At 33.2% G+C, this 18,554-nt stretch overlaps 1 protein-coding gene across 3 annotated transcripts in view; it reads left to right on the plus strand.

Moving 5' to 3' along the window:
- Positions 1 to 15,543, plus strand: part of dre4 (SPT16 homolog, facilitates chromatin remodeling subunit dre4) — a 53,588-nt gene extending 38,045 nt beyond the window's left edge. For 2 of the 3 annotated variants that reach the window (XM_069832995.1, XM_069832996.1), the window contains exons 15-21: positions 1,721 to 1,904; positions 2,811 to 2,886; positions 4,762 to 4,933; positions 6,691 to 6,774; positions 8,682 to 8,747; positions 13,405 to 13,515; positions 14,957 to 15,543. In XM_069832995.1, the coding sequence (XP_069689096.1) occupies positions 1,721 to 1,904; positions 2,811 to 2,886; positions 4,762 to 4,933; positions 6,691 to 6,774; positions 8,682 to 8,747; positions 13,405 to 13,515; positions 14,957 to 14,963 (700 nt within the window). In that variant the 3' untranslated portion in view covers positions 14,964 to 15,543. The remainder of the gene's footprint in view (positions 1 to 1,720; positions 1,905 to 2,810; positions 2,887 to 4,761; positions 4,934 to 6,690; positions 6,775 to 8,681; positions 8,748 to 13,404; positions 13,516 to 14,956) is intronic. The other variant, XM_069832997.1, reaches the window with a different exon arrangement.
- Positions 15,544 to 18,554: the final 3,011 nt, after the last annotated feature.

Raw genomic sequence — 18,554 nt, forward strand, 5'->3', positions numbered from 1 at the left:
ATGCTGTTAATATTAGTGAGGAATCTCATAGAATCTATTGGAGTTGTTTTGATTCCACCAGTAATGAACCCGAGAGCTTGGTTTTGAACATATTCTATTTCTTTTATGAAAGGTGAAATAATTAAAATTTCTCCGCAGTATGTCAGCACTGGCTGTATAAACATTTTGTATGTAGTGTTCAAAGTATTTCTAGAGCATCCTCATTTCTTTTCTGCTAGTCTTTTTAGAAGGGAGAAATTTTTACGAGCTTTTTCAGAAATGTATTTCAAATGGTTGCTCCATGTTAACTTACTATCGAAAATAACTCAAAGATATTTGAATTCATAAGTCCTAGGTCAAGTGTAGACTGTGGGCTAGAAGAGAAGACCATCTGGTATATAAAATATGAATTGATCCATTAAACCTGAGAAGATATAACTTGGTATCATAAATTCAGAGTAAAGAATATGCCACCAAAAGGGATTATGTTTTCATTAACTTCTCCCTTTAGAGAAACAGATGCAATGAGAACGAAATGTTTTGGGACAACCGAACTACTCACTAGTTCTATTTTAAATAATAATTATGGTAGCACGTGTAGTTCATGAGCTAATTGTAATTTGTCCATAGTCATGTTAAATACAAGTTCGTATCTTGGAAGATGTTCATGTGACTGAATTCTGCACATTCACATGATCCATTATCATTACTCTATAGATGGGCTGTAATGTAGATCCAGATTTAAGTGAAGTTTATAATAGTTTTCCTAAAACTTACAAATTAAATTAAATATATGAAGTTAGATTTCTATTTATTAAGATATGTTGTGCAAAGTATGTAAATGCATTTCTGCTAAGTACACTGGATAAATTATTTTTAATGAAAAAGTACATAAATAAATTAATGCAGATTTCACAATACCAAATGTGCGAGGTGGGAAGAAGTATGTTTGGAAAACTGTATTAGAGAACCAATATGTTACTATCCTTGCAGTCTGTGTGTTACTTGTAGTTTATATATCAGAGGTACATATGTATTGTGTGTTAGATGTGCAAATTACGATGAATGTCCAGGGTGCATTTTTAACTGGCAAAGGTGCCTGCCGTCTTAGCAATCTGAACTGTATAGAATGTGTTTTTTATGTAAGGAAACATTGTAGGTGATTGCTGTAAATTTATATTAAATTCTCTCTTGTTAATTATTGTTGATTCCTTACACAAACTGTTACGTTGCCTACATTATTTCTGTTGAAGATGGAATAGAACGAGATTTTTATGAATGAATTTTTTATCATATTCATTTGAAAAGTGAATGCATTTTCTGTTCTGACCTCAAAAACTTAACAGAACTGTGGCAGAAAGAATCTTGGGAATGAAAGGATTTATTTGATGAGTACATAAAATGTTCTTATAGTATAGAAATTTAAAAACGATCTTTTGTATAAATAACACAAAATTTTCTTAATATAAGTTCATTTACAATTTTTTTAAAGAACATTATGATGTTGAAATAATTTTAAATTAAAATAGCACACCCTGTGTCAATATCGACCATATGCCACTAGCATGCTGTATGTACATACATCTGGGGAAATGTGCTTCATACATTTTTTCTGTCTGTCTAGGTTTAATTTGGTTAATTTTGCTAATATTTAAAGCATATTTTTATGACAATTATAAGTAAATTGCTTCTTGAAATGGGTAATTTTCTGATCAGCTGCCTCCTGTTTGTTTGATTGTAGCTCATGCGATATTCGGTACTCTGAGGGCATACAGTCTTTGAACTGGACTAAGATCATGAAGACAATTACAGACGATCCTGAAGGATTCTTTGAAAGTGGTGGCTGGACCTTTCTTGATCCTGAAAGTGATGATGAGAATAACCCTGAAGAAGTGGAAGAAGAGGAAGAAGATGATGCTTATGAGGTTTTATGCTTGTTATTAATTTATAGAAAGATTAAATGTAAATTATGGCAATGTGTCTCTTAGTATTTTGAACACTTCAAATCAAAATTGTTGCTCTAAGTGCAATATGCATCTTAAATTAGTAAAATTCTGACATTTTAAAATGGACTGCATAACGTAAACTGTACAGCCGCTTAGAGGTTGCTATTAATTTAATTGTTTCTTGTTGTTGTATTAAAGTGTATCATGTAAAAATGTCACTTTTTCAGTGAGAAATTGAAATACGCAAATGACTCATTTATTTTATCTTCTATTGTATGATTGTATAACTGATATATAATTGAACAAATTTATGAGACTACAACGTAAATATAAGCAATTAAATTAGAAAACTAGTTAGGCGTATACTTAAAGAATATGTTGTTTTCTAATGCCAGGCGTTTGACAAAGTCGTTTGACCTCTTGAACTCCAATATTTTTCAAAGATATTATCATGGTCAGCCACTGAAGCACAGATTTTGAGGTACTTAAAGAATATAAACTATTTCATTTGCAACATGTTAAAGGAACTGATTTGTGAAACGCATAAAACCTGAAATTTGAAAGTATGTGTTACCTTAGAAATGTTAATTTTTACAAGATATTTCTTAATGGGGAAGAGAGAGCGAGACTGTGTGCATGCATCTCTCTCTCTCTCTCTCTCTATATATATATATATATATATATATCGTTCATTGGATGTGGTTCTTGCATCCCAGTAGATTGCTGGTAAATTGGATTCTATCCTCTTGTGTCATTCTATTTTGCCTTGGAGTTGTAAATAATTTTTTTTTTTATTCAGGATGCACTATGAGGTGGCAATTTACTTTATATCCCTAATATTATACAATTAAATGCAATTATGACATATAAAATAATTATTTTCAGCCCTCAGATGTGGATTCAGAAGAATCAGATGATGATTCTGACTACTCAGAATACTCTGAAGATAGTGAAAGTGAAGGTTTGTAAAAAGATTTTTTTCATTTACTGGTATATCCATTCTCCATTTTAGTTTGTTTTAAACTTATAAATTTAACCTTAAAAGAAGATAAAACATATTTATTAACTTAAAAGAAGATAAAACATGTTTATTAACTCCCAATTAAAAATATATTTATATAATATACAGCCAATCTGGATGTAATGGATGTTACATTTTTACTCTTTTGAAGTTATAAATTAATCAAAGAAATCTTGTTTAAGCCAGTAAGTATACATGTAAGCAGTTGCACTATAAAATTCCATACATCCTTGAAGGCATTAGAATTATTTAATACTGTAATGGATATTACAATTTTTGGGAACATGTTTACAAGTTCGTACCTTTCCATTCAGAATTCTGGTTATATATGTTACAAAAAAAATTGAGTTGCGTTTTTTCTGTTTCATAGAGAACCAATATGTATGCTGGAAAAGATAATTTTGTAGGAAAAATAAAAATTCTGTGATTTATGACTTTTCCTTAGTGTAACAGGTGTTTCAAGTAATTTAGTAATGGTGTTGAGGTAGTATGTTATCCTATAAACAGTAATATATCTTACTGAAAATTAATTTTAAGTAATAAATAATATTCTCGTACATTCAACTTTAGATAAAATACCACTATGATGTACAGTTATAATTGGTAAGAGGGAAATGCAAAGTAAAATGGTTATAATAGAAACAATAACATTAAACGTTAATGATAAGAGTTGTTTAATATACAAAAATATATATAAACTATATGAAAGTTGAAATGTCGGATGTCCAAGAACTATGTAGATGAGAGAATGGTATGTGAGAACAGAACAGCATGTTAAATAAAATCCATCTTGAGTAGAAGATGATTATTTTGTCTAAATGTATATAAATGTGTATGTGTATGTGCAATTGGAAAAAGTATTTTCAGATTTTGTTTTCAGATACAATTCACATGTAAAAAGAAAATGTGTGGCAGTTCATTGGAAGCATGCTGGGCCCATAACCCAGAGGTCCGTGGATCGAAACCACGCTCTGCTACCAATGAAGCAATTACCCACTATATTGCTAAATCATTGCAACATTTAATAAATTCAGAATATGAAGTTTGTATCAAGTTCTTCTCCCTTTATTTTTTAAAAGCAATCACATTCTTAAATTAACAGATTCGCTTTAAACTTTATAACCTTCAGTTAAACAGCCTCATAATATTTGAAACAATTAAACAACCAAAGTATGCCAAATTACATCTGTTTGAACAACTTCAAAAATTAACAATTATCTTTGGATTTAAACAGTGACTGTTAAATTAGAATTCAGGATTTCCATTATCTCATATCTCAACACAATCAGCACACAATCCTCAATACTCTATCAATCAATCAATCATAATCTATACGAACCATTACAGCATGCAGACTTCCGATGTAGCTTCATTCCAGCCTAGCAAAATACTGCATACAATCACCAATCTCCAAGCATTGGTTGAGTATCTTGTTACCAAGTCATATCAAAGCCCCTTCCAATCTGAGCTGATGGCTCCAACCGTCTTCAACTCACCACTCACCCCGCCTCCACCATCCAGGTGGGGGCGAAAGGCGATCGACGCATGCGCATAGAAACAAGAAAACGTCAGAATTTGCTACATCGAAAGTCCTTTTCTGAGCACACATATTCAAAGATCATAAAGAAACATCAATGATACACATGATAACATTCTGCCGGATTACAAAAGAAACCACTCAAACATACCGTTACAGTGTCAACATCCTAAGGTTGTGAAATGGCACTTCTTTCATGAGCTTGTGGATTGTTGTGGTAGACAGTGTTGTATGTTAAACTTCTCATATTTACATACTTCCATAATTTGTTTTAACAGAGGAAGAACTAGCAAGTTCAGAAGAATCAGGAAAAGACTGGTCAGATCTTGAGCGAGAAGCAGCAGAGGCTGACAAAGAACGCACCGACTTCCAGGACGAATATGCAGAAGGAAAGAAAGGAAAGAAAAGGCCTGGTGACTATGGAGGGCGAAAAGACTCTGAGCGTGATAGGTACAGTATTAGTAGTACTTCATATAATGATTTCAACTACAGAGATTATTCAGTGTTAAAATTCAACTTAGGCTAGAAATAGCTGATAAATTCTGCCTATAGTCTTCTGCCAGATTCGGTTCTTTGTTGTGCCGTAAATCTACAATATGTGACTCACAGCTGTACTTTCCTACCAGAGGAAACCATGCTGAGCTTTATATTAAAGTCAATCAGATGGTCAGATTTGAACCCACAAACCTTGGATCCTGCAGCTAACATGGTAACCATTAAACTACAGAGAACAATAAATATAGGTAATCACAGACGGGTAGAACTTGCAAACATGATTTTACCCTTGTTCATTGGAGTATCAACAAATGAAACTTTCTAATAATCGTATAGATCTCAGCTAAAGACACTGAAGATTACATCATACTCATTAATTGGATTGCTGAAATGAAAAATTTTTATGGATAATGAAATAACATATTTTTAAGCAAAATTTGTATGTTCATCATCCTTCTTTGTATTCGAATGTTACAAATTTATAATAGGCACGATATTAACAATACTTACACAAGGTGCCAGATGTCAAACTGGGACAGTCCCAGTTTCCCAGTTTTGGTTGCTTTGTCCAGTGTCCCCAAAAACTTTTTCAGGATGTCTCAGTTTTTTAATCAATCGCTAACTCATTATAGGAGCAGCTGGATTCACAATTACATTTGTACCTAAATATGTTGGCTGTTCTTTTTCTGACAATCATAGTGATGAGAATGTAACCAAAAAAAAATTTGCGAACAGAGAGTTTCTGGTTTGGTCCTTTGGTACTTTGACATCGGTTTCCAAGCAAAACACATATTACTTCTGAGAAAAAGGCATTTGAATGTTCTTGACAAAACAGACTCTTCAAAATATTATTTTAGCAAGTTGTTTCTCTGCATGTGTATTTTATTTTCCAATTCTAAGTATAGTACATCCTTTAAAATCGCAATGGCTTTACGCCTTGGTTGTAAACTCTGCCAGCTACACCAATGTATTTGCGAAGGCATTGCTGTTATTTACGACCATCATGCACTCAGCTGTGCGAGGAGCAAGGGTCGCATTCCCAGACATACATCACTCAATATCATTAAAAGATCTCTGACTTCTTTTGGCATCCCGTCTCTTTTGGAACCACCAGGTATTAGTCGCGCGGATGGTAAACGACCCGATGGTCTCACCTTAATTCCATGGTCTAGAGGAAAATCTTTAATTTAGGACTCCACTTGCGTTGACACACTAGCTCCATCTCACTTGCCGAATACCTCCAGATGTGCAGCATCTGCTGCTGAATTAGCCGTGAAGAAGAAAGTCAATAAATATGCTCATCTTTTAGATAATTATATCTTTATCCCCTTTGCTGTGGAGACTTTCGGTCCTTGGAGTCATGACTCTGAAGTTTTGATCTCCATTACTGGTGATCGCCGTTGCACTACTTATTTGGGTCAACGCTTTATTCAACACGGAAATGCAATGAGCGTTTTAGGTACTCTTTCCGAATCCAGCCCTTTGGACGAACTATTTCTTCTGTAAAATTTATCAAGTATTCTGTGTGTAAATATTTGTATTTAGTATTATGAATTTAATATTAGCACATCTTGTAACATTGTATTAAATCAATCTATTTTGTATTGTCAGTCAGTATATAGTACACATACATTATGTACATTATATACATCTTTCTCTCAGAAGTTATATTCTACTTAATGTGTTTTGGTTGTCTTGTTTGTTTTTTGCAGACACTCTTCTAAACACAAGAAACACAGTAGTTCCAATCACAAGGATAATCACAAGAGCAGTAGCAAATCAAGTGATAAACACAGGTGAGTGCTATTTGTTTAAGTAAATTGACTGCTCGTACAAATAAAGATTAAATAATTTGCATATAATTATCTGTAAAATGAAAAAAAAAAAATTCATTCTGTTGAAATTTGATTTTGTCATGTGAAGAAAACTTATAAATATACGAGACATTATGAAGTTAATTTTTATTTCAAGGAATTGACATACAGTCTGAAACTAAGTTTTAATTTATTTATATACATTTAAAACAGTGAAATTGTTGAATAATTTCAAGGGAAAAATTATTCAAATCTGCTTTACAGGAAGCTTTACCTGAAAGACTAGATTTGCATAATATATACGTCACTGTGTACGTTAACAGAAAACCACAATTCCAAGTCACACAGAGATTGTGTGCACTCGATGTGGGTCTCTGGCATTTCGTCAGCCCACGCGAGTTGTGTGGATATAAAGGGAAAAGTTGAGACGGTGTCGGGTGGAGTTCCCGGGTAGCTCAGTTGGTAAGAGTGCTGGTACGTTCAACCAGAGGTCCCGGGATTGATACCAAGCCCCGGAACAATTTTTCCCTTGAAATTATTCAAATCTGCTTTACAGGAAGCTTTACCTGAAAGACTAGATTTGCAGTGAAATTGTTGTTTGTAACATATGTGCATCTCAACGTGATCACAAATTTTGTAACCTAAAACATGCTGACTAATTCTGTGCTTGTAAAATATTCTTCAATGACACTGGGGATCAGTTGATCTGCATCATTTTCACCTGCCTCCCCAATTTAATGCAGCTAGATTGTCGTTGTTCAGGTCCGAGCATTCTTCAATATGACTTCTATTTTAGTATAGCACTTCATTACATATCGGCCACTGCAGTTTTTCTTGGCATGCTGAGTAAATCAACTTTGTCCTTGATTTCACATAATCTTTATCTTTCACTAGATTCTCCATGTAGAATGTAGCAATCAGTGGTGTATTTCTAAACAAAAAAATTCTTAAGATCTGGGATTTCAGCAGTGCTGGTAGTAGTCTTCTTTATCGCCATAGTTGTCATCGTCATCATCATTATCACCACCACCATTTCTGCAGGACTACTTACGGAATGTCAGACGAAAATACATGAGTTCGAGTTTAGATATAGAGATTAAATCTGCAGAGTAGACCTCACTATGGAATGGTTTAAATATGAATAAAATATAACTTTTTATAAATGCAAAATTTAACAATAATATAACATCATAAAAGTGCCCTGGCACCTTCTGGCCTCAAAAAATAGTACTCTGGCGCCGCCAGACCTGAAATATAACCCTGGTGATAATTATAAGTTCTTATATTTATTATTTTTTTGCTACTTCTATAAGTACTTTGTAAAAAAGAAAAAATTAAGAAATGCAGATTTTCTTTGTTGTTGACATGAGATGGTAATAAATATGTCAGTTAACACAACAGTTTTAAAGGGAAAATAGAGTATTGAATCACAGAGGATACCATGTATGGCTGAAAATAAATGTGTTACATACCAACATAGATATGTTACTTTTTGCAGTATTTTGTAGTTTTGGTTCATTTTGTGTTGATGGAACTATTTTTCAGTTCACTTCAAAAGATTTCAAATGTCCTGAGATAAGCCACCTGATGATGCTTGTAAATGGTCACCTTTCATAAGAAGGGTCGCTAATTATAGAAAACTAAGGTCTTAGCTAAGATTATATGAAATCTGTTTTTCTTTTAATATGTGAAACCACATTCCGAATTTTTACCTTTCTACCTCCTTCTTACTTATATCTAATGCATAGAGTAGTAACCATATTTTCATCTACATATATTTGAAATATGATTATAAGAACAAAAATAATTTAGTTGTATAAATGGTGGCTTAAAAATGTTCTTGAATTGTATATAATGCATTTGTACACTACTTTCCTTACGCTGCATAGGCAAGCTCGTACAAAATCTGGTGGAAGTGGTGGACACAGGAAGGTGCCACCTCCATCAAAGCACAGGTTAGCAGGATATTTTAACGTGTCAACTCTTAATCTTACTTTATTCAATACTGCTTCACAAATTAATGTTCGGCTTTTAGATCTATCTTAGAATTGCATTGCAAGACCAGTTTCTTAAGATGAATGTTTTATAATAATTGCTCATGGTTTATGCTCTTCTGGTTTATTTTGTCTATCTAATATTTCTTTTGAATAAATGAACAATGTTTTAAAATTAAGATTTTAACGTTGTAGAATTATGTTCTAATGAACAACTTAATAACCTGGACGCAATTTATTTTTAGAAAATTAATTACTAATTTGTATTTCAAACAAATTCTCAAAAACTTGCAGCAGCATGAATATGTTACCTGAGATCATTACTAGCCTTTACGAGGTCCAATAAAATTATGAAAGAAATACCAACATCTGAGTTAATCACCAGGCACTTTATATAGTCAACAAAATGAAAGCATATCAACAAAGTTGGAAAGATAATTTACAGTGCATGAAAAGTCACAGACTTTCAGAATAAGCATTTCATTATCTTCAAAGAGGATGCTAAGACAAAGGATGACGGAAGCATTGATGAGATGAACAAGATCATCTTTCTTAAGTATCATAAAAGCAACATATGATGTCTCAGTCTTCATAGTGATTATGTCAAAAAGTGACCATGTTTGTACATAACTTTTGGTAATAAATTAATTTTGTTATTTACACTGACTTTTTTTTTATGGACCATTGGAGGTTGGGAAAAAAAACAGCCCTCGTACATACACATACTGCATTGCAAAAATAAATTATGTATAATGTTGTCTCATATATATATATATATATATTTTTTTTTTCTTTGGAGGAAATGGATTTATTTCTAGTTTCTTCTTAGAGTAGTATGGGAAAGGTAACAAATATGTTTTTGCTCTTCATTGGTGCTTAAGTTAATTTAGCATATTGATCTTGAAGTAGAGTTCTTGTTTTAGTTAAATATAAAAACCTGTGCTTGAAATGCTTCACTGTGATTGTGAAACAAATGCCAATTATTTATATACAGAGTAGCTTCAACAAGTTCCTGGAATTGGTTTATAACACAGGAATAAGCAACATTACACCTACTTACACAACACTTTCTTCCAAGTAATTCCCTTGACTGGGATACAGTTTTGCCAGTGTTTGTAAAGTATTAAATTTAGAAGCATTCAAAGGAACCCTTTTTCAATACCTTTTTCAGTACTCTTGTTACATTTGCAGTCACGTCCTCAGTCTCGTGAATCATTGTCCTTTTAGAATTCATTTTAGTTGTGGAAACAAAAAATAAGTCGGCTGCGATAAAAAATACGTAAGTTTGTTAGACAACTTATAAAAATAGGGAAGAAAATAATACTACAGTGTTACCATTTCATGTAAATTTCCTAGGGAACAAAATAGCAGATGAACTGGCGAAGAAAGGAACAACTGCACAACAAAAATGTATCAAATTAGGGAACAAAATAACAGATGAACTTGTGAAGAAAGGAACAACTCTACAACAAACATGTATAAAATTGGGGAACAAACTAACGGTTTAACTTGCAAAGAAAGGAACAACTCTACAACAAAAATGTATCCGATTAGGGAACAAAATAAAAAGACTAACTTGCAAAGAAAGGAACAACCGTACAACAAAAATGTATAAAATTCATTCATTCATAGGATTCTGCCCAAGGGCAGGTCTTTCACTGCAAACCCAGCATTCTCCAGTCTTTCCTATTTTCTGCCTTCCTGTTTGTCTCCTCATATGATCCATATACCTTAATGTCGTCTATCATCTGATATCTTCTTCTGCCCCGAACTCTTCTCCTGTTCACCATTTCTTCCAGTACATCCTTCAGTAGGCAGTTTCTTCTCAACCAGTGACTCGGCCAATTCCTTTTCCTCTTTCTGATCAGTTTCAGCATCATTCTTTCTTCATCCACTCTTTCCAACACAGCTTCATTTCTTATTCTGTCTGTTCATTTCACATGCTCCGGAACGAAATAACAGATGAACTTGAGAAGAAAGGTACAACTCTACAACAAGAATGTATCAAATTAGGGAACAAAATAGCAGACAAACTGGCGAAGAAAGGAACAACTGTACAACAAAAAGTATCAAATTAGGGAACAAAATAACAGATGGACTTGCGAAGAAACAACTCTACAACAAAAATGTATCTGTCATTCCACAGCCTCAAATCATATACGCAAAAGAAATTTGAAAACAGTATAGGACAAAACCTGAAAATCATACCAAAAAATAAAACATGGGAACAGATACAGAGCAACTGGAACAAATACAAACAGCAAGAAAAGATACACTAGCAGACATTGTGATTGGCGAATCGTCTGCATAAAATTAACATCAAGGACTCACCAGCATGTGCCATCTGTGAAGACGCAACCTCCACTAAGAAGATAGACCATATACTTCACTGCGTCCACACCTGTGGAGTAACGGTCAGTGGGTCTGGCCACGAAACCAGGTGGCCTGGGTTCGAATCCCGGTTGGGGCAAGTTACCTGGTTGAGGTTTTTTCCAGGGTTTTCCCTCAACCCAATATGAGCAAATGCTGGGTAACTTTCGGTGCTGGACCCCAGACTCATTTCACCGGCATTATCACCTTCATTTCATTCAGACGCTAAATAACCTAGATGTTGATACAGCGTCATAAAATAACCCAATAAAATTAATACCTCACTGCAGTGCACTAAAACGACGTAAGTTTACCAGCAATCTACTGGGATGCAAAAAAGAATCACATCTAATGAATGCCATTGTAATAATAATAATAATAATAAAATGTCTGGAGAATGTGGCAGATGCTCCAGAGTTTCACATTTTCTTTTCACTGTATCTCAGAGGTGATGGAAGATTTCGAAGTGTATTTCTTTATTTATTGTACATCCTTCTTGAATCAATTTATAGTGGATGAAACTCTTGAGTGTCAAAGAAAACCTCAAACATCTTGCCTATGCTGTTGCCCAGGTGGAATATTTTTTCTGGGATGATTTGAACTTCCACTTACATGATGTGTTCAGGCTATGGGTCATATAGAAGGCATCAGGTTCAGAAATCAACATCTTGATCAGCCATAGCGATAAGGACTTCAGCAAGAGTAATTCATATTCCTTTGTGATCAGGAGCTAGCATATTTGGAATCAACTGCTGACAAATATAATGCATGTTTCAAATATCTGTAAAGGGTACTGTAAACACATGAAAACGTTTGTGTCACTCGTAGAACTGTGTTTTCTGTATTAGCTCTTCATCATATGCTCTTTCAAGCATGTGTAATGTCTGACTGAGATTTGTGTAATAAAATACAAAATGTAATGTTTTCGCATTGTTCTGTAGCCAGTGTTTGCAAACGAAGAGTCCACTGCAAGAACGATGGATGTCATTTGGAATACATCTTGCAGGAGAAGCGATTGAAAGTTTGAAATGCTTAGCGCTCAAAGCGTAACTGTGATTTTCCGATCATTACTGGACAATGACTATCAGTGTTAATGCCATATAACTCTGTATGTACATTCTATATGTCTTAAGCTATGTATTGACAGTCTTGGTTCATTTTCGACAAGAAAGGACATCCATCATTCTTGCAGTGGACTCTTCAAATGTGACGAATCAACAGAATGTAGGAACAAACAAACAGCCAACACTTATTGACAAGAATGCCAAAAATAATTGAACTCACTCTGAAGTGATGTCATTAATGCTACTAACTCCTGACACTAAATATTTCAAGTGGTATTATTCATTTTAAATTACTAGATTCCAGGAACTTATCGAAGCTATCTTGTATATCAGTCAATGGTGAAGCTAATGTGTGAATACTGGATAGGCTGAGCAAATCTGCTTACCTTGTATCTTTTATACAGCAGCTGTTTCTCGGCTTTTCTATCAAATTTTTTTGTGACACAAACCCCACAAGAAGATGATGATCACTCATTTTCACCCCCAAACAATACAGATATAACAATATAACTTAATTGTCTCCCTCTTAACCAAGGATATTTCTTATGCCATGAAAATTGACATTTTCTATTTTGCCTTCCTTCATCCACTATTTTAATATGTAAATATAGTGTCTGTCTCCTATCTTTGTAAGCTCATTTTGTTTCATATGCCCAACTTAAAAATGGCTTCTCTTTTAATTCTGCAAATAATGACCTCAATGTTCAGTATGAGCCATTTTACCCAAAATTAATATGCAACACATACACACATGCACTTTGATTAAAGTAACACTCAACACTGCAACTCATTCACAGAACACGAACATAGTGCAGTGTATTATGTCTCGATTGAGGCTAGTCCTGCGTTCTGCTACTGGATCGTAGTGAATCGATACCCCCTCCCTAGCCTTCCCGTGAGTGAGGCCGTTATGTGTTGCTACAAGGCTTTTGCTACAAGCCTCTTGCATTGGAATGACTGCCAACAGTGAATTTAATATAGAAAAGAATCGGAGTGAAACCAAGTGTTACAACACATCGTTATTATGAACTTATACTGTTACTAGATATAATAACTCAAATTTTTTGGGTAGCCTAAGCCTCTTAAGAGCTTTGTCACTGATGTCAGTTACTATTTTGAATATAGTATTTATGTTGTTGTAATAGCTGTTAATATGTTATTGATGCTTGTAATTTTCTTTGCAGTCCATCAAAGAGTCGAGATAAACATCATGATAAACGTAAATCGTCTTCATCCTCAAATAAGAAGCGATCCCGTGAGGATAGTGGTAGTCGTGACAAACACAGCAAGAAAAGGTGAGTCTGTATGCACTTACAACAATAATTCAGTTCTTTATAACTTGTATTAATTTTTTTTCCACTACCCTGTGGGCCTCCGTGGCTTGTGACGAGGATGAAATAATAATAATAATAATAATAATATTATTATTATTATTATTATTATTATTATTATTATTATTCTTTTTTTCACGTCTGTCCCCTTTAACTCATTTTTGTTGGCCCTCCTGATCTAGGCTGTAGTCTAGGATAGCCTAGTGGTAAATTTCCCCTGTTATTCCTTAAATATGGTAATTTCTTAAAAAATGAGAATGGTGAAAGGAGGTTTTATTGTACTTCTGTCAGTTTTAAATATTGATTCTCGTAAATAGAAAAATAATAATTATAAAAGTTATTACATTATATAAATAACTCTTTTATGTGAATTTATGCAAAATTTATTACATCATCTTATAAGTAATTTATAAGTGAAGTCAATTATCTTACATCTTGGGATTTAAAAAAAAGTCCTATGTCCAATACAGAAAACAAAACTATATCTTATCTTGGAGCACAATAAATGTTTGATGTTTTTCAATGAATCTACAATAAGAGTTTTATTTAATGACTTGTCATACAAATGTAATTAACATATTAAATATTGTTATTACATCACATTCATTTCGTTGCTAACGTTTTTGCCATTTCACCATCATCAGACAACAACAAATTATTATGATATCGAATTTGAGTGAAGTCTTACATTGCTATACAAATACAACATATGATTAATCTACCTATTTCAACATAAATTCAATATGCTAATATTAAATTCATAATACTAATTACAAATATTTACATAGAGGAAATTTGATAAATTTTACAGAGGAAAGAGTTAAAACTATATTAATTATCTATACGCTGGTTAACCCTTAAATACTTTTAGACAATTGTATCTTTATCCCCTTTGCTGTGGAGACCTTCGGTCCTTGTAGTCATGATGCTAAAGTTTTGGTATCTCAAATTGGCCAAATTTTGATCGCCGTTGCACTACTTATTTGCGTCAATGCTTAAGTATTGCTATTCAACGCGAAAATGCAATGAGTGTTTTAGGTACTCTTCCCAAATCCAGCCCTTTGGACGAACTCTTTTTTTCTGTAAAATTTATTAAGTTTTCTGTATGTAAATATTTGTATTTAGTATTATGAATGTAATATTAGCATATTGAATTTATGTTGAAATAGGTAGATTAATCATATCTTCTATTTGTGTAACAATTTCAATGAAAAGGTATCATTGGTAATATGGTAAAAGACCGAATTGTCTCAAAACCTATAAAAAATTAGGAAGTCCACTGAAATACAATTATTTCATCTAAAGACTGTAAATTAAGTGATTAGTTGATTTGAGGAATACAAGATTGATTGTTACATATTGAAGATTATAGTACTGGTTCACGTATTATTCTTAATTTTTGCAGGAAGTAAATGTTACAACAGAGAAATTGCAATCACCAGGACCTTGGCATTATGAATCTCCACCATTCCAGCATTGAACAAGATACAAATCCAAATCACGTTTGGAACAAGATGATTGTGTTACCTGCCGGAACTTTCAAAGCACTTCTGACATGAAAGATCACTTAAACTCATAGTATTCATGCCTTGTTCCCAGCATAGTGAAAAAGTTGAGAATCAGCTTTGTTTTTTCAATTGTAACAAACAGTTCTGTGTTATACAATATTGGTGCACAGTTTAGATTGATATTGAATGTGTTGAAAGGCAGTTGTAGATGCCAGACTAATGGGGGAAGGAAATTTAATTAGAACTGTTGCATTTTTGTACTGTGACCTTGTAGAAGCGTGACTAGGACTCCAAGAGTGTGTGGAACTTATTCTCAACCATGTGCATAAGGCATTGGTTTTGAATATTGGTGTGTTTCCTGTGTAAAGAGCATAGGAAAGGAGATACGGTGTATCAAAAATTATGGTTGATACATTATTATAGCTTTATCACATGTTGTGATAATGTTTTGGAAATGTAAGTATTAAAGACTTCATGAAACGTGCTTTCTTTATCGATTGTTTGGAAATTTTGATTTATTATCAGAAGTGAAACATTTTTAATTCCATTACAAAACTCTATTATGTTTCACAGATGCCTACCTCTTTTCCCCAAGTTTTTTTCTTCTTATCTTTCTTGGGTTTACCAGTGTTTGAAAATATTTTGCGTAGGCAGTACAAAGGGATTTTAATTTATGTAACATAATTATTTATCAAAGCAAAATTTCATAAAATTTTACTACTTCAAAGGTGAAATACATCATAGAATATAGTATGTATACATGAAGTTAATTTTTTTATTGTTAGTAATGTTTTTTGTTGAATTAGGACATTGGTCAAATGTGTTACTAGTCCCTGCTTACTGAATAATGGTTGATGTATTATCTTCATTTTTTTAATGGACACAGTTCGTATCCATTGGGGAAGTAACTTTTTTTTTTTTTTTTTTTTTTTGCGCACTTATATTATTCCTTGCACAAACATTCCAACCAAATTTCGCTTAATTAAACTATAGACGAAAGATTTAACTATGTCATACAAAAGTAATAGTATTAATTTAATCTGAAATTATTTAATACAGCATCAAGAATGAGATAAAAATTTGGTATCTACTAACCAGCTGATGTTACAGAATCTCAAAATAGAAATTTCGATTATTCACATTTTATGATGAAAATTAAATTACAAAGAGAGCAAAGCTGGTTTGATATATTTTTTAAATTATAAATTGTCTTAAAATTTGAACATAATTGAAAGATTATGAAATTGCATGGTGAAACCGCTGTAAATTTTTATTCCCATTATTTGTTCCAACTTAATAGACTTGTACGTTATTTCATTTAATTATTTTTCAAACATTATTATAAAATCTGATTGTAGTCTTGAAACTGAGCATGATTTCGTCTCATTGTAGAAATTCGTTGTTCATCCATCGTCTTCATGATACCTAGTGTTGCTTTGGGTGAGAGACCCTCTTTGGCATATCTCTTTATAGTATCCGGTTGGAAAATGGGCTTAGGGTGTAACCTGAGAGGCATATTTAAAAACATTATTATATATTAGAAATCGGTATAAATTATTTTGATTGAAATTTCATTGTATAAAATTATAAAATTCTCCCTTTTATCTCAAACTAAAACAGGATATGTGTTCAAATTCAATTGAAAGTACTGAGAAATCAACAGCATAAATTAATTGTCTTCTTTGTACTTACTGGGATACGAAGTTGTGATTCTTGTGTGGAGAACATCAGACTTTTCACAATGTCCTATCTTTGAAATTATAGCCACTTTAAATCTCCGTACACCTTGAAAATTTGTATACAGTGGAAATGTACGTAATTCCTTATCCATTTGTAATAAATAATTGTTCAAAACTTTCGTCTTCTTTTGTAAACAAATGGCTGCAAATTAAAATGATGATTATTAAAATCAGAAACGTATGTATATGTTTGTTTTTCATATTGCAACAAAACCAAATTTGTGAGTCATTACATACAGCTACACAACTGTTGGTTGTGTTGAATAAAGAATTTCGTAACAGCCATTCTCAGTTTAAGAAAGTTTTTATTGTTCAGAAGGTAAGTGTGTACCATGCATTGTATTGTATATGAAAGCACTGCCATGTCTGTAGAACGCAATGGAAGACATTTTGAGCAACTGCTCAGAAATTCAGGTAAGATTCTCTCCATTTCATGATGTATGAAGTTCTGGGACACTTGTTGGAACTCATCTCCACTAATATTGCTGTATTAGCCTTTGTATAACGTTTCTTATTAAGAACTGAACGAGTTTCTCACCATTTATTTAATAATTTAACAACACATTGTTTCGATGGTTGTGTTGTCTGGAAAGTACCGTAAACAGAATTTGTACGACTTCTCCAGAGTATGTTTAAATGAGGGAAATGCATTGCTGTACTGTGTATCTAACCATGTTTAAAAATGCTTATTTATCAGACAGCTAAGTGCAATCATGATGCAACAACTGATAAGAAAAAACCCACACAATGTATTCTGGACCAACCTTAAACTTAAGCTGTCTGCATTCTTTCAGATTTGCAATATTTTGTATGTGGCTACCAGTGCATTGTGTTTTCCGGACCTAATGTATAATGTTCCATAACTTCATATGCTGTAAAGGTGCGTACACACTTAGCAAACGAATAACAAACGAATGCATTCATTTACTGAAATCGGAACGTGTGTACGTCGCAGCAAAGGCAAACCGATCATTTGGTTTGCCTTCGGAAGAGGTGTGTTGCTTGTCGGTATATCAAAGGAAGTTGGTATTCGTTGTGGATGGGATTTGCCACTAGTTTGTAGTTTGTAGCAGAACGCAGCGCTTATTTCAATTTCACCAACAGGATGTCGAAACTGGAGTGGACGGAAGACGCTGTTATAAATCTTATTAATGCATATAGGGAGCAGGAAACTTTATTGAATCCCATGCATCCTACTTACCACAATAAAGTAAGAACATATATGTTGTTTGGGAAGCTATTGGAAAGATGTTCGTTCAGCTGCAAGGTAGTCGAGTCAAACACATGCAAAATTTGAAAATGATATTTGTTTATTTATTTTCAGTGGATACATATTTGTTGTTTATTGTAGGGAGCAGAAGTCAAAAAGAAAATTGAGTCCCTACTGACATCATTCTGAGGAGGGAAAGACAGAAGTCCACAAAAAGATCTGGAATGGGGAGTGATGAAGTGTACGAGTCAACTTGGTTCACGTATAAACATATGTCGTTCCTTTTGGACAAATTCACGCCAAGAAAAAACAAAGTTCCAACCTTGTGCACACAAAATAAATTATTGGTACTGAAAAGTGCCTTTTCGTAAGCATGATGCACATTCGACAAACTGAGACAAATCTATCTTTTTAGTATTTTAAGATAATTATAGTCAGTGAGGTATCCGTATATTGAAACTTTCCCCTGTCTTGCAGTCGTACCTTAATAAAATCTTTCAGTTCCTCAGTTATAGCTGTACATACTTCTGGAACAATCCTGTTTCG

Source organism: Periplaneta americana, chromosome 8, assembly GCF_040183065.1.
Source record: "Periplaneta americana isolate PAMFEO1 chromosome 8, P.americana_PAMFEO1_priV1, whole genome shotgun sequence".
In the NCBI taxonomy this organism is placed as follows: domain Eukaryota; kingdom Metazoa; phylum Arthropoda; class Insecta; order Blattodea; family Blattidae; genus Periplaneta; species Periplaneta americana.